We start from the raw sequence: 19,167 nt of genomic DNA, 5'->3' as shown, positions 1-19,167 counted from the left end.
ATGACTAGAGAGGGACACAAAATAAACACAGAAGGACACTAAATGTTCACAAAAGGACTATTAATATGGGTCTTGCTCCAGTCTATCATTTATCCTGTAGCTTGTTGTGTCAGATACTCTCTGTGGTCAGGACAATGGCAACCCACTGAAGCCGTTAAGATGTTGGAATGTTTGACTGTTTTTTTTTTTTTTTTTTTTGTGAAGCTGCACTTTCATCTTTTCTTGGGTCCTTTGATGGAAACACCCTGTTAAATGACTGTTTCAGGATTGGTTATATGTTATATGTTATATGTTATAGGCTATTATATTCACTCAGATATATCTGAGCTGGAATTCTGGTCACCAAAGGAGGTAAGTCCATCACACACTCAGCAGGACCAGGATGTCCCTGAGTATCTGCATGTGCATATAGCTGTATGGTATAGGTCTGCAAGGTCATTCTGCTGTTTCAAATCCAGTGTAGGCTATATAACAGTCTTGGATTCTCAAAACACAAAATGTAGAACTCTATATTACATTATCTGTCAAGTTTTACATGATCATTTTTTTTTAAAAAAAGACCCACCTGAAAATGTAATAAATCTCCAATAATGTAATAAGGTATTACATTATCGGTAAAAATGTTATTACAATATCAGTCAGAATATTTTATTACATTATTGGTCAAGTTATTACATTATTGGGTTTTATTACATTTTCGATTGAGTTAAGTGCAAATTTTATTACATTTTCAGTAAATTATTACATTATTGGGTGCATACATACATACATACATACATACATATTTTTGGGACATACATACATACATACATACATACATACATATTTTTGGGACATACATACATACATACATACATACATATTTTTGGGACATACATACATACATACATACATACATATTTTTGGGACATACATACATACATACATACATACATACATACATACATATTTTTGGGACATACATACATACATACATACATACATACATACATATTTTTGGGACATACATACATACATACATACATACATATTTTTGGGACATACATACATACATACATATTTTTGGGACATACATACATACATACATACATACATACATACATACATACATATTTTTGGGACATACATACATACATACATACATACATACATACATACATACATATTTTTGGGACATACAGACATACATACATACATACATACATACATACATACATATTTTTGGGACATTCATACATACATACATACATACATATTTTTGGAACATACATACATACATACATACATACATACATATTTTTGGGACATACATACATACATACATACATACATACATATTTTTGGGACATACATACATACATACATACATACATACATACATACATATTTTTGGGACATACAGACATACATACATACATACATACATACATATTTTTGGGACATACATACATACATACATACATACATACATACATACATACATACATATTTTTGGGACATACATACATACATACATACATACATACATACATATTTTTGGGACATACATACATACATATTTTTGGGACATACATACATACATACATACATATTTTTGGGACATACATACATACATACATACATATTATTGGGACATACATACATACATACATACATACATATTTTTGGGACATACATACATACATACATACATACATATTTTTGGGACATACAGACATACATACATACATACATAATACATATTTTTGGGACATTCATACATACATACATACATACATATTTTTGGAACATACATACATACATACATACATACATACATATTTTTGGGACATACATACATACATAGATACAGTACATACATATTTTTGGGACATACAGACATACATACATACATACATACATATTTTTGGGACATACAGACATACATACATACATACATACATATTTTTGGGACATACATACATACATACATACATATTTTTGGGACATACATACATACATACATACATATTTTTGGGACATACATACATACATATTTTTGGGACATACATACATACATACATACATACATACATACTTTTGGGACATACATACATACATACATATTTTTGGGACATACATACATACATACATACATACATACATACATACATACATACATACATGCATATTTTTGGGACATACATACATACATACATACATACATACATATTTTTGGGACATACATACATACATATTTTTGGGACATACATACATACATACATATTTTTGGGACATACATACATACATACATACATACATACATACATACATACATACATATTTTTGGGACATACATACATACATACATACATACATACATACATATTTTTGGGACATACATACATACATACATACATATTTTTGGGACATACATACATACATACATACATATTTTTGAGACATACATACATACATACATACATACATACATACATACATATTTTTGGGACATACATACATACATACATACATACATATTTTTGGGACATACATACATACATACATACATATTTTTGGGACATACATACATACATACATACATACATACATACATACATACATATTTTTGGGACATACATACATACATACATACATACATACATACATATTTTTGGGACATACATACATACATACATACATACATATTTTTGGGACATACATACATATATACATACATACATACATATTTTTGGGACATACATACATACATATTTTTGGGACATACATACATACATACATACATATTTTTGGGACATACATACATACATACATACATATTATTGGGACATACATACATACATACATACATACATATTTTTGGGACATACATACATACATACATACATACATACATACATACATACATATTTTTGGGACATACATACATACATACATACATACATACATACATACATACATACATATTTTTGGGACATACATACATACATATTTTTGGGACATACAGACATACATACATACATACATAATACATATTTTTGGGACATTCATACATACATACATACATACATATTTTTGGAACATACATACATACATACATACATACATACATATTTTTGGGACATACATACATACATACATACATACATATTTTTGGGACATACAGACATACATACATACATATTTTTGGGACATACAGACATACATACATACATACATATTTTTGGGACATACATACATACATACATACATATTTTTGGGACATACATACATACATACATACATATTTTTGGGACATACATACATACATATTTTTGGGACATACATACATACATACATACATACATACATACATACTTTTGGGACATACATACATACATACATATTTTTGGGACATACATACATACATACATACATACATACATACATGCATATTTTTGGGACATACATACATACATACATACATACATATTTTTGGGACATACATACATACATACATACATATTTTTGGGACATACAGACATACATACATACATACATACATACATACATACATACATACATATTTTTGGGACATTCATACATACATACATACATACATATTTTTGGAACATACATATATACATACATACATACATATTTTTGGGACATACATACATACATACATACATATTTTTGGGACATACATACATACATACATACATACATACATACATACATACATATTTTTGGGACATACATACATACATACATACATACATACATACATATTTTTGGGACATACATACATACATACATACATACATACATACATATTTTTGGGACATACATACATACATACATATTTTTGGGACATACATACATACATACATACATACATACATACATATTATTGGGACATACATACATACATACATACATACATACATACATACATACATATTTTTGGGACATACATACATACATACATACATATTTTTGGGACATACATACATACATACATACATACATACATACATACATACATACATATTTTTGGGACATACATACATACATACATACATACATATTTTTGGGACATACATACATACATACATACATATTTTTGGGACATACATACATACATACATACATACATACATACATACATATTTTTGGGACATACATACATACATACATACATACATACATATTTTTGGGACATACATACATACATACATATTTTTGGGACATACATACATACATACATACATACATACATATTTTTGGGACATACATACATACATACATACATACATACATTATTATATAACATTATTAAAACATTATTAAAACTATATGACTAGAGAGGGACACAAAATAAACACAGAAGGACACTAAATGTTCACAAAAGGACTATTAATATGGGTCTTGCTCCAGTCTATCATTTATCCTGTAGCTTGTTGTGTCAGATACTCTCTGTGGTCAGGACAATGGCAACCCACTGAAGCCGTTAAGATGTTGGAATGTTTGACTGTTTTTTTTTTTTTTTTTTTTGTGAAGCTGCACTTTCATCTTTTCTTGGGTCCTTTGATGGAAACACCCTGTTAAATGACTGTTTCAGGATTGGTTATATGTTATATGTTATATGTTATAGGCTATTATATTCACTCAGATATATCTGAGCTGGAATTCTGGTCACCAAAGGAGGTAAGTCCATCACACACTCAGCAGGACCAGGATGTCCCTGAGTATCTGCATGTGCATATAGCTGTATGGTATAGGTCTGCAAGGTCATTCTGCTGTTTCAAATCCAGTGTAGGCTATATAACAGTCTTGGATTCTCAAAACACAAAATGTAGAACTCTATATTACATTATCTGTCAAGTTTTACATGATCATTTTTTTTTAAAAAAAGACCCACCTGAAAATGTAATAAATCTCCAATAATGTAATAAGGTATTACATTATCGGTAAAAATGTTATTACAATATCAGTCAGAATATTTTATTACATTATTGGTCAAGTTATTACATTATTGGGTTTTATTACATTTTCGATTGAGTTAAGTGCAAATTTTATTACATTTTCAGTAAATTATTACATTATTGGGTGCATACATACATACATACATACATACATATTTTTGGGACATACATACATACATACATACATACATACATATTTTTGGGACATACATACATACATACATACATACATATTTTTGGGACATACATACATACATACATACATACATATTTTTGGGACATACATACATACATACATACATACATACATACATACATACATATTTTTGGGACATACATACATACATACATACATACATACATACATATTTTTGGGACATACATACATACATACATACATACATATTTTTGGGACATACATACATACATACATATTTTTGGGACATACATACATACATACATACATACATACATACATACATATTTTTGGGACATACATACATACATACATACATACATACATACATACATACATATTTTTGGGACATACAGACATACATACATACATACATACATACATACATACATATTTTTGGGACATTCATACATACATACATACATACATATTTTTGGAACATACATACATACATACATACATACATACATATTTTTGGGACATACATACATACATACATACATACATACATATTTTTGGGACATACATACATACATACATACATACATACATACATACATACATATTTTTGGGACATACAGACATACATACATACATACATACATACATATTTTTGGGACATACATACATACATACATACATACATACATACATACATACATACATATTTTTGGGACATACATACATACATACATACATACATACATACATATTTTTGGGACATACATACATACATATTTTTGGGACATACATACATACATACATACATACATATTTTTGGGACATACATACATACATACATACATACATACATACATACATATTTTTGGGACATACATACATACATACATACATACATATTTTTGGGACATACAGACATACATACATACATACATAATACATATTTTTGGGACATTCATACATACATACATACATACATATTTTTGGAACATACATACATACATACATACATACATACATATTTTTGGGACATACATACATACATAGATACAGTACATACATATTTTTGGGACATACAGACATACATACATACATACATACATATTTTTGGGACATACAGACATACATACATACATACATACATATTTTTGGGACATACATACATACATACATACATATTTTTGGGACATACATACATACATACATACATATTTTTGGGACATACATACATACATATTTTTGGGACATACATACATACATACATACATACATACATACTTTTGGGACATACATACATACATACATATTTTTGGGACATACATACATACATACATACATACATACATACATACATACATACATACATACATGCATATTTTTGGGACATACATACATACATACATACATACATATTTTTGGGACATACATACATACATATTTTTGGGACATACATACATACATACATATTTTTGGGACATACATACATACATACATACATACATACATACATACATACATATTTTTGGGACATACATACATACATACATACATACATACATACATACATACATATTTTTGGGACATACATACATACATACATACATATTTTTGGGACATACATACATACATACATACATATTTTTGAGACATACATACATACATACATACATACATACATACATACATATTTTTGGGACATACATACATACATACATACATACATATTTTTGGGACATACATACATACATACATACATATTTTTGGGACATACATACATACATACATACATACATACATACATACATACATACATACATATTTTTGGGACATACATACATACATACATACATACATACATACATATTTTTGGGACATACATACATACATACATACATATTTTTGGGACATACATACATACATACATACATACATATTTTTTGGACATACATACATACATATTTTTGGGACATACATACATACATACATATTTTTGGGACATACATACATACATACATACATACATACATACATATTATTGGGACATACATACATACATACATACATACATACATACATACATACATATTTTTGGGACATACATACATACATACATACATACATACATACATACATACATACATACATATTTTTGGGACATACATACATACATACATACATATTTTTGGGACATACATACATACATACATACATATTTTTGGGACATACATACATACATACATACATACATACATATTTTTGGGACATACATACATACATACATACATACATATTTTTGGGACATACATACATACATACATATTTTTGGGACATACATACATACATACATACATACATACATATTTTTGGGACATACATACATACATACATTATTATATAACATTATTAAAACATTATTAAAACTATATGACTAGAGAGGGACACAAAATAAACACAGAAGGACACTAAATGTTCACAAAACGACTATTAATATGGGTCTTGCTCCAGTCTATCATTTATCCTGTAGCTTGTTGTGTCAGATACTCTCTGTGGTCAGGACAATGGCAACCCACTGAAGCCGTTAAGATGTTGGAATGTTTGACTGTTTTTTTTTTTTTTTTTTTTTTTTGTGAAGCTGCACTTTCATCTTTTCTTGGGTCCTTTGATGGAAACACCCTGTTAAATGACTGTTTCAGGATTGGTTATATGTTATATGTTATATGTTATAGGCTATTATATTCACTCAGATATATCTGAGCTGGAATTCTGGTCACCAAAGGAGGTAAGTCCATCACACACTCAGCAGGACCAGGATGTCCCTGAGTATCTGCATGTGCATATAGCTGTATGGTATAGGTCTGCAAGGTCATTCTGCTGTTTCAAATCCAGTGTAGGCTATATAACAGTCTTGGATTCTCAAAACACAAAATGTAGAACTCTATATTACATTATCTGTCAAGTTTTACATGATCATTTTTTTTAAAAAAAGACCCACCTGAAAATGTAATAAATCTCCAATAATGTAATAAGGTATTACATTATCGGTAAAAATGTTATTACAATATCAGTCAGAATATTTTATTACATTATTGGTCAAGTTATTACATTATTGGGTTTTATTACATTTTCGATTGAGTTAAGTGCAAATTTTATTACATTTTCAGTAAATTATTACATTATTGGGTGCATACATACATACATACATACATACATACATATTTTTGGGACATACATACATACATACATACATACATACATATTTTTGGGACATACATACATACATACATACATACATATTTTTGGGACATACATACATACATACATACATACATATTTTTGGGACATACATACATACATACATACATACATACATACATACATACATACATATTTTTGGGACATACATACATACATACATACATACATACATACATACATATTTTTGGGACATACATACATACATACATACATACATACATATTTTTGGGACATACATACATACATACATACATATTTTTGGGACATACATACATACATACATACATACATATTTTTTGGACATACATACATACATATTTTTGGGACATACATACATACATACATACATACATACATACATACATACATATTTTTGGGACATACATACATACATACATACATACATACATACATATTTTTGGGACATACATACATACATACATACATACATACATACATACATACATATTTTTGGGACATACATACATACATACATACATACATACATATATATTTTTGGGACATACATACATACATACATACATACATATTTTTGGGACATACATACATACATACATACATATTTTTGGGACATACATACATACATACATACATACATATTTTTGGGACATACATACATACATACATATTTTTGGGACATACATACATACATACCTATTTTTGGGACATACATACATACATACATATTTTTGGGACATACATACATACATACATACATACATACATACATACATACATACATATTTTTGGGACATACATGCATACATACATACATACATACATACATACATATTTTTGGGACATACATACATACATACATACATATTTTTGGGACATACATACATACATATTTTTGGGACATACATACATACATATTTTTGGGACATACATACATACATACATATTTTTGGGACATACATACATACATACATATTTTTGGGACATACATACATACATACATACATACATACATACATACATACATTATTATATAACATTATTAAAACATTATTAAAACTATATGACTAGAGAGGGACACAAAATAAACACAGAAGGACACTAAATGTTCACAAAAGGACTATTAATATGGGTCTTGCTCCAGTCTATCATTTATCCTGTAGCTTGTTGTGTCAGATACTCTCTGTGGTCAGGACAATGGCAACCCACTGAAGCCGTTAAAATGTTGGAATGTTTGACTGTTGTGATGTTTCGTCTGTCTCTTTCTCTGTCTCTGGTCAGTTTTTTTTTTTTTTTTTTTTGTGAAGCTGCACTTTCATCTTTTCTTGGGTCCTTTGATGGAAACACCCTGTTAAATGACTGTTTCAGGATTGGTTATATGTTATATGTTATATGTTATAGGCTATTATATTCACTCAGATATATCTGAGCTGGAATTCTGGTCACCAAAGGAGGTAAGTCCATCACACACTCAGCAGGACCAGGATGTCCCTGAGTATCTGCATGTGCATATAGCTGTATGGTATAGGTCTGCAAGGTCATTCTGCTGTTTCAAATCCAGTGTAGGCTATATAACAGTCTTGGATTCTCAAAACACAAAATGTAGAACTCTATATTACATTATCTGTCAAGTTTTACATGATCATTTTTTTTAAAAAAAGACCCACCTGAAAATGTAATAAATCTCCAATAATGTAATAAGGTATTACATTATCGGTAAAAATGTTATTACAATATCAGTCAGAATATTTTATTACATTATTGGTCAAGTTATTACATTATTGGGTTTTATTACATTTTCGATTGAGTTAAGTGCAAATTTTATTACATTTTCAGTAAATTATTACATTATTGGGTGCATACATACATACATACATACATACATATTTTTGGGACATACATACATACATACATACATACATACATACATATTTTTGGGACATACATACATACATACATACATACATACATATTTTTGGGACATACATACATACATACATACATACATATTTTTGGGACATACATACATACATACATACATACATACATATTTTTGGGACATACATACATACATACATACATACATACATACATACATATTTTTGGGACATACATACATACATACATATTTTTGGGACATACATACATACATACATACATACATATTTTTGGGACATACATACATACATACATACATACATACATACATATTTTTGGGACATACATACATACATACATACATACATACATACATACATATTTTTGGGACATACATACATACATACATACATACATACATACATACATACATATAGGGGTGTGCGATATGACGATATTAGATCGTGAAGGATTAGAACGTGTAGACGATCTGCCAAAGTGAGGAGATCGTATGGATCGTTCAGGGGTCCCTAACAGGCGGACCCACACGCCGTCCTATACGGACCCGGACCTATAACCAATAAACTATTAAGAGATTTAAATTTTGACGGGACGCTTCTATTTTAACTGGCGCAACTTTTCTAGTCTTTCCGGCGCTGGTTTAGCTGATCAGGAAACACACAGACCAACTGCAGAGAAGCTGCGTGTGGAGGAGACTGTTGTTAATGACGGAGTTTATTACAACAGAAACTAACGTGATGGTTAATGACATCGACATCAACCAGATGCTCTTATAAAATTAAACAATTGTCTATACGTAAAACAGGAGAGTCTGTGTTTCTCTGTGAGAAACTTTCAGACCTTCTCACAGCAGAGTGAACAGGTGAGGGAGGAGAGGAGGGCAGACTGATCAATAATTAATCGCGGATGCCGTCGTCCTCTCGGACTGATTAAAAAACATAAAAATGTCAAAGTTGGTGACAAACCAAACCTGGATGTCCACACATATAAAGTCTTTGTGTGAAACACTGCAGAGTGTAACATCGTTCTGTTCACAGTCTGCTGTCTGTAGTTTGACAGACAGACAGAGAGGGTCGTGTCTAGAAGGGAACCCTAGACCTGCGAAAGAGCACGCGAGTTTGATCATTTTAGTAGAAATAACGGACACAAATCTGGCGAGAGTTGCGCAAATAAAGAGTTACCTTCTAGACATGAGCGAAAAAGGTGCGCAGCTCCAAAAATAGAAAATCATGTCATGGTGCCGATGTTTTTAATGTGGCAGGCCGCCATAAATAAAACTATTCACTGATCCACAGAGAGTCACTGAAACACTGATCACTGACCTGCTGTAATGAAAAAAATACTCAGATTCTTTACTTAGGTATTTTTACATTGTGGTATTAGTGTTTTTACTTAATTACAATTTAAAAACCTTGCATGTTATTGTTTCCTTTTTTGAAAAATCAACATTTTTATTGCTGTTGTTGTACTTTAATGGTATTCTTGTTGGTATTTTTGATGACTAAATACAGACTTGCAAACTCATAAGAGGAGAAAAAGGTGTCATGTTGGTAAACCAGTCCCCTGTTGTTAGTAACATCTTCTGTTTGTGGTTTTTGCAGACATTACTACCTTTACTTTTACCTTTGTGCTTGAAAAAAAAGTAGAAAGTAAAGTAAAAACAGTAAATGTAAATCTAAATACATAGCATAATACATAATATAAATACATGTAAGATCGTGATAAAATCGAAATCGTGATTTTCTAATAAAAAAATCGTGATATGATATTTTTGCCATATCGCCCACCCCTACATACATACATACATATTTTTGGGACATACATACATACATACATACATACATACATACATACATACATATTTTTGGGACATACATACATACATACATACATAGATATTTTTGGGACATACATACATACATACATACATATTTTTGGGACATACATACATACATACATACATATTTTTGGGACATACATACATACATACATACATATTTTTGGGACATACATACATACATACATATTTTTGGGACATACATACATACATACATACATACATACAGACATATTTTTGGGACATACATACATACATACATACATACATACATATTTTTGGGACATACATACATACATACATACATACATACATACATACATATTTTTGGGACATACATACATACATACATACATACATACATACATACATACATACATACATATTTTTGGGACATACATACATACATACATATTTTTGGGACATACATACATACATACATACATACATACATACATTATTATATAACATTATTAAAACATTATTAAAACTATATGACCAGAGAGGGACACAAAATAAACACAGAAGGACACTAAATGTTCACAAAAGGACTATTAATATGGGTCTTGCTCCAGTCTATCATTTATCCTGTAGCTTGTTGTGTCAGATACTCTCTGTGGTCAGGACAATGGCAACCCACTGAAGCCGTTAAGATGTTGGAATGTTTGACTGTTTTTTTTTTTTTTTTTTTTGTGAAGCTGCACTTTCATCTTTTCTTGGGTCCTTTGATGGAAACACCCTGTTAAATGACTGTTTCAGGATTGGTTATATGTTATATGTTATATGTTATATGTTATAGGCTATTATATTCACTCAGATATATCTGAGCTGGAATTCTGGTCACCAAAGGAGGTAAGTCCATCACACACTCAGCAGGACCAGGATGTCCCTGAGTATCTGCATGTGCATATAGCTGTATGGTATAGGTCTGCAAGGTCATTCTGCTGTTTCAAATCCAGTGTAGGCTATATAACAGTCTTGGATTCTCAAAACACAAAACGTAGAACTCTATATTACATTATCTGTCAAGTTTTACATGATCATTTTTTTAAAAAAAAAAAGACCCACCTGAAAATGTAATAAATCTCCAATAATGTAATAAGGTATTACATTATCGGTAAAAATGTTATTACAATATCAGTCAGAATATTTTATTACATTATTGGTCAAGTTATTACATTATTGGGTTTTATTACATTTTCGATTGAGTTAAGTGCAAATTTTATTACATTTTCAGTAAATTATTACATTATTGGGTGCTACAAGCTGAATGCAACACTTACCAGGTGGGGTACTGAGTCTCCAAACTTTGCATGGAACTGATTGACAAAACACTTGATCAGCCAATAGCAGTCGACAGGATCATCTACGATCTCCTCCATGGCTCGACTGATGGACAGGAAGTCCTCGTTCTCTTCATCCTGAAACAACAAATCAATATCGGACATGACAGCATCAGAAAAATCAAGGGAGCAAAGAGAGATTCAAGGAGTAGCACCCTGAAAAGGGAGCTGTGAGTGCGACTTTCACAGAACACACCTGCAAAAACAAAAATTACACTAAAGTACTTAAAACATGAGCTGTAGAGTCCTGTATTTTACATGATTTGATTTGATCAACTGTGTCTTTTAACTGTTTGTATCTACACACTCTGTGGAGGCGTATTACTTTAAAATAAACTTTCTATGACATTTTTAACACACATCTATTGTCATTCCATAATGGAAGAGGGATCCCTCCTCTGCTCCCCCTGAGGTCCCTTCTTGACTTGCATCACAATCACACTTCCCTCGCTAATTAGTTTTGTTTAAGACCATCTGAGTCATAAATGTCATATCAAATCCTGCATGTATGTTTCAGCACAACCATGCATATTTATCAGTGTGCCAGCTGGTGCTGCTTTTCACCATACATCATCTAAAGTTTTGGGAGTTTTTTTGGTCTTTTTATGCCTTTATTTGAAAGGACAGCTAAAGTCAGGACAGGAAGAGAGAGTGGGAAGAAGACATGAAGCAAAGAGCTGCACGCTGGAATCAAACCCACAGCTGCAGCAGAGGACTCTCAGAACACTGGTTACACGCTCCACCAACCGAGCTACCAGGACACGCCATCATTTAAAGGTTTTAAGATGTTTATCACATGACAGTATTCTTCTTACCGGTGCGGTTGTCTCAGAGCACCGTGGGAGCACCTGGCTCTCCAGCTGGAACATGCGCAGGTAGACGTGGGTGGAGGGTGTGGAGGAGTTGATGTATCTCATCACCTCCAGAGCCTCCAGGATGTCCTGGTACTGCTCCTTCCTGTAGCCTCCCACCAGAGTGTGAGAGTCACTGTGGGGGGGCAGGATGCCTGCAGGAACAGAGAAGCTTGTTTGTTTGGCATCACACTTAACACCACTGAGCAGTTTATACACAGAAAATGCATATTCACGTTTGATTCTTCTACAGGCATTTTTGGAAAAAATATATATATGTATGTGTCTTACCCAATAATACCTTCCATACATGGATCCTATACATGGAGGGGAGGGGAAACCTCTGACTGAAGGTGCTCACCTTTTCTAGATCTGTAAGAAGAGTGAAAACAGGACAAGAAGTGACTTACATCCATCAGAAGACAAAAACAAACTGATGACATATACTGTTCAATCTGAATCAAATCTTTTGTGATGTGCTGCTGATATGCTGTAGAGCTGGACGATTTTGAGGAAAATATCTAATTGAAATTATTTTGACTGATATTGTGATTGCGATATAATATTAGGGGAAATCTATTTTTTACATCATTATACTAATTTTCATTGAAAAACAGATTAAAATGATTATGGTGTGATTTTTGTAGAGGTCTGTACCAAACAAAGATATTTTCTTAAGTCTGCAGAATACGATGTGTAGGCCAGGACATCTCTGCAGCACCACATTATTTAATTTAAAAAGGGATTTTGACATACAATTTCTCTTTAACACATACTGCGGTTTCAATAAAATTTTGATTAACTGTTCAGCCCAAATACACTGGCACTAATATGATACCTGCTGAAGGTGCTGCTGCCTGTATTACGGGTCTTATTCACCTCACTGATGTAGGGTTGGGCAATATGACAGTATATACTGACAGAGACTCAGTGATACAGTTTCTACCACAGGCCTATCCCTTAGTGTCTCTGCTATATTTTCCAGTAGGCTCTGTAATAATCAGGGTTGGATTCTCAAGTGATCTTGTGATTTTTGAAAATCCAGCTGCCTGGTTAGGTAACCTGATTTGGGCAGCAGTACTGTGTACCACATAGGACTGGGCAATATATTAATATTATACTGTATCATGATATGAGACAAGACATCATCTTAGATTTTGGATATTGTTCTATCGTGATATTTCATAAGTGTTGTCTTTTTTTTTTTATTTTAATACGATAATTAACCTCTAAGCTGGTTTGCCAACACCACAGAAGAAGAGACGAGGAGACTGAGATATGTATTTCCCTGAACCATTTTCATCCAGTATGTAAGCCATGTTTAGACATGAATGTTTTCTGCGTGTTGGTAAATATGAACTGTTACTTACCCAGAGGATTATCCTTTAGTAGTATTTCCAGTGATTTCTTCTCCTCTACTCCTCTGAAGCCCACTTTCTCATAATATGCAGAACGGAAATTTCTCTGAGGGTCGTCAGCCATGCTTTGACCTGGTCAGCGACACCTACACAACATTTCCAAAAACCTTTAGATTACAGTTTTACGCTACATTGGCTGCAGCATCAAGAGGCACAAAGAGTCTAAACAACACCACAACATTTAGTCTGAATCTTTCTATTATATCTATTATATTCTATAGTTTCATGGGGAAACATTTTAGTAACATTAAAATACCATCTGTAAGGTTCTTCTCCATCTTCTGTTGGCAGAATGCAACTCCAGCTTTTAGGTGCATTCTGCCCCTCATCATATCAGAGCATGTAGATCAGGATCTAGTATACATTTATATTTAATGGCCCAATAAAATACAACATTATATTCTATTGCACAATCTTGGTGTTAATTAAGAAGAGTTTCCCACACCTTGTCTCTTTTTGTTCCTAGTAAAGGATTCAATGTACTTATCCAAAGTCAGTTTTTAACTTGCCCCACCTTTTACACGTACAATTAGTTGTATTAGTGTTTATTAAATCACAACAAACACTAAAGTTAATTATCATGTTTAATACAAGGCTGCAATGTCTATAAAATTTTGGAAAATAGTGTCTCATTTGGTCAGTCTAAAACACAAAGATATTCAATTTAAAATGATATTAAATGAAAGTAAGGGAGAAACTGCCATATTTGAGAGGCTGAAAACAGCATTAAACAAAAATCAAAAATCACTGAAACAATTGATTGATTATCAAAATATTTTAAAACTTTAATTATTGCCAGATTAATGTCAATGGCATTTTACTGCAGATAATCCCTATTTTGTAAAATTCATTATAGTTGTTGACACAGTGCATTAAATACATGTTGAGTATTTTCATCCATTTTACAATGCACACACACATATGATTTTACTTCTACCGATAGGACTAGGCTTGTATTTGAATCAGGGGCATAACTAATGTTTATTTCCATTTTCTATTAATCTGTTAATTATTTTTTGGATTAACTGATTACTTGTTTGGTCCATAAAACGCCAGAAAACCATGAAAAATGTTGATCAATGTTTCCCAAAGCCTGAGATAATGCCCTACAATGTCTTGTCCACAACCCAAGAATAGAGTATATACCCAAGGAGTAGAGAAAACAGAAAATATTAACATTTCAGAAACTGGAATCAGAGAGTTTTGACTTTTTTAGTTCTTAACAAAATACTCAAAATGATTAATCAATTATCAAAATAGCTGTCAACAGGTTTAATCAACAACTAACCAATTAATCATTGCAGCTCTATTTGATGGCATGTTTTAATCCTTGTCCTACTTTTTCTGCCAAAATCTTGATTTTCTCTATGATTAGTGACTTACCTTTGCCTTTTCCAAATGTAATGTCGATTATTTGCCTCATATTTAGTGATCTTTCAGCTATCCTCTTGTCTGCAAAGTATTTACCCTTTAATACCACATATTATGGAAATCCTACAACTATTCTCGACCACTGAAATTAAAACTTTTTATTTTCCAATCATTAGCTCTAGATCTTCCCTGATTACCACACAGCGCCACCTGGTCTCTGATCTCACTTTGAATCACTGCCAACAGCTCAGCTGTACAGACCAACACTTTATAGGTAATTTTACTTCCTAAGTGGATTTGAATTTGTGGGATCCTGCTCCTGTATGATCATTTTGGTCTTCTGAGCTGTCAGTAAATTATTATTTAACCTGTATGTTTTGTCTTAATTTCCTTTCCAATCAGTTTATCTACGGCTAAAACCGACAGCGCCGTGAACTTTCATGTAAACTTAAAAAAAAAACTACAACAAGATGCAATAACAAAATGTTTGTTAAATGACTTCATATTCTTACCTTGCACTGGTGTGTTTCTCGCATAGACGACAGTATGGTTCCCCTTACCCTACCTACAGCTTTAGTTAAGCTAACTTAGATAACTACATAATGTCAGCCAACAAGCTAACGTTAGCGTTACCAACATAGTTAACGTTAGCGTTAGCTACAGAGCTCAACGAGCGCGAAACGTTCACAACGGCGACATTAATGGCAAGACTGCCGTGTTAAGTGACATTTATGTGGACGTTCTCTCAGCACTGTGGAGCGTAGCCTCGGTCAGCTACATGCTAACCACTGTTGTTACCAAAACACTTCCGGGTGGCACTGTCGAAATAAAATAGTGGTCGTAAAGCTGAAATTAAAATGGCTGACTTGGCGCACTTCTGTTTATTATTTTATAGTGCATAGTAGTGTTAGTATTAAACAAAATCAGTTAAAATATGTCACACCTTAAATGTCTTTCTAATTATCTATCTACAACACTAGCAAAGATAAAGGTCCCAAATGCGCTTTTATTTTGAATACACTATTAAAGCAAAGCCAGCATTTCCTCCGTGTCTGCAAGGAATCCAAGACCCGCAAAAAGTCTCGCGAGAGTGATCATTTTAACGCAAACTGTGATCTTTCTCTTACCCTAACCAAGAGTTTTCTGTCTCTAAATCTCCTCAGATTTTAACCACAATATTGTCACATTAAAAACCTAATGAGTTTATACTAGGTGAACAATAGTGGGGTCAAATCTCGCGAGACTTTTGCAAATTAACGGTTCCCTTCCAGACAAGGCCCTTCAGAATGGTTTCAGGTTCATCATTTGCGGCTTCTTCTTTTAATTATTTTAAGAATTGTAGTTTTTAAAATAATTTTGAATTCTGTATAGTTGTGACAGCATTCTTTTTACAAACCAATCAATCGATTAATGTGAATATAATCAGCAGATCAATTCATAATCTAAATAATCATTAGTTGCAGTCCTACACAAAACAGTTGAAAATAAGCTCCACCTCGACCAACTACACCAATAAAACAATAACTAAGCTGAATTAATATAATTTTTACAGGGGAAATGTGCTGACCTTTATTTCACTATAAATTAAACTTGGATCATTTTTTTTTTTATTATTGTAGATACTTTTATTTTTAATAGTTCAAGTTCATTTTCCTTATATTTGCATGCTTTTATTCAAGTAGTATTTTACTAGTATTTAGTATTCAATATCTACCCCCTTTTTTTTTTTTTTTTTTTTTAAGAAGGGCTCGTAGGGCATGATTAAATCACTGACCCTTTAAGGAGTCTTTGTAATACAGACACTACACCAGATGATAGATGGCACTTGACCAACCTGACCAGAAGAGTATTTACTTTGTGGGAAAACAGCTTTAATGAGCACATCTCAATAAATTTTTCTTCATCTGTATCTATGTATTATTTATCTAAAGCTGCCATGATATGGAATGCAGATATTTTGTTTCAGCATATTCATGTTTCATGTTAGATGTTTAAGTAGTGCTTGATATTCTTTCATTACATGAGGCTTAGTCAAACTGAAACAATATTTTCCCATATACATATTTTCCCAACAGTGTCCTTTTGTGTGT

At 31.9% G+C, this 19,167-nt stretch overlaps 1 protein-coding gene across 2 annotated transcripts in view; it reads right to left on the bottom strand.

The window, feature by feature from the left end:
- Positions 1–17,709, bottom strand: part of tbc1d7 (TBC1 domain family, member 7) — a 34,939-nt gene extending 17,230 nt beyond the window's left edge. For both annotated transcript variants that reach the window (XM_084723511.1, XM_084723510.1), the window contains exons 1-5: positions 17,590–17,709; positions 15,659–15,792; positions 14,580–14,660; positions 14,253–14,443; positions 13,378–13,515 (exon numbers count right to left, since the gene is read on the bottom strand). In XM_084723511.1, the coding sequence (XP_084579637.1) occupies positions 13,378–13,515; positions 14,253–14,443; positions 14,580–14,660; positions 15,659–15,770 (522 nt within the window). In that variant the 5' untranslated portion in view covers positions 15,771–15,792; positions 17,590–17,709. The remainder of the gene's footprint in view (positions 1–13,377; positions 13,516–14,252; positions 14,444–14,579; positions 14,661–15,658; positions 15,793–17,589) is intronic.
- Positions 17,710–19,167: the final 1,458 nt, after the last annotated feature.

The sequence above is a fragment of the Lutjanus erythropterus genome, chromosome 7 (assembly GCF_056507025.1).
Source record: "Lutjanus erythropterus isolate fLutEry1 chromosome 7, fLutEry1.hap2, whole genome shotgun sequence".
NCBI classification, from domain to species: Eukaryota; Metazoa; Chordata; class Actinopteri; order Lutjaniformes; family Lutjanidae; genus Lutjanus; species Lutjanus erythropterus.
Note: the sequence above shows the minus strand (reverse complement) of the source record. Positions and strands in the feature narration are given on the sequence as shown.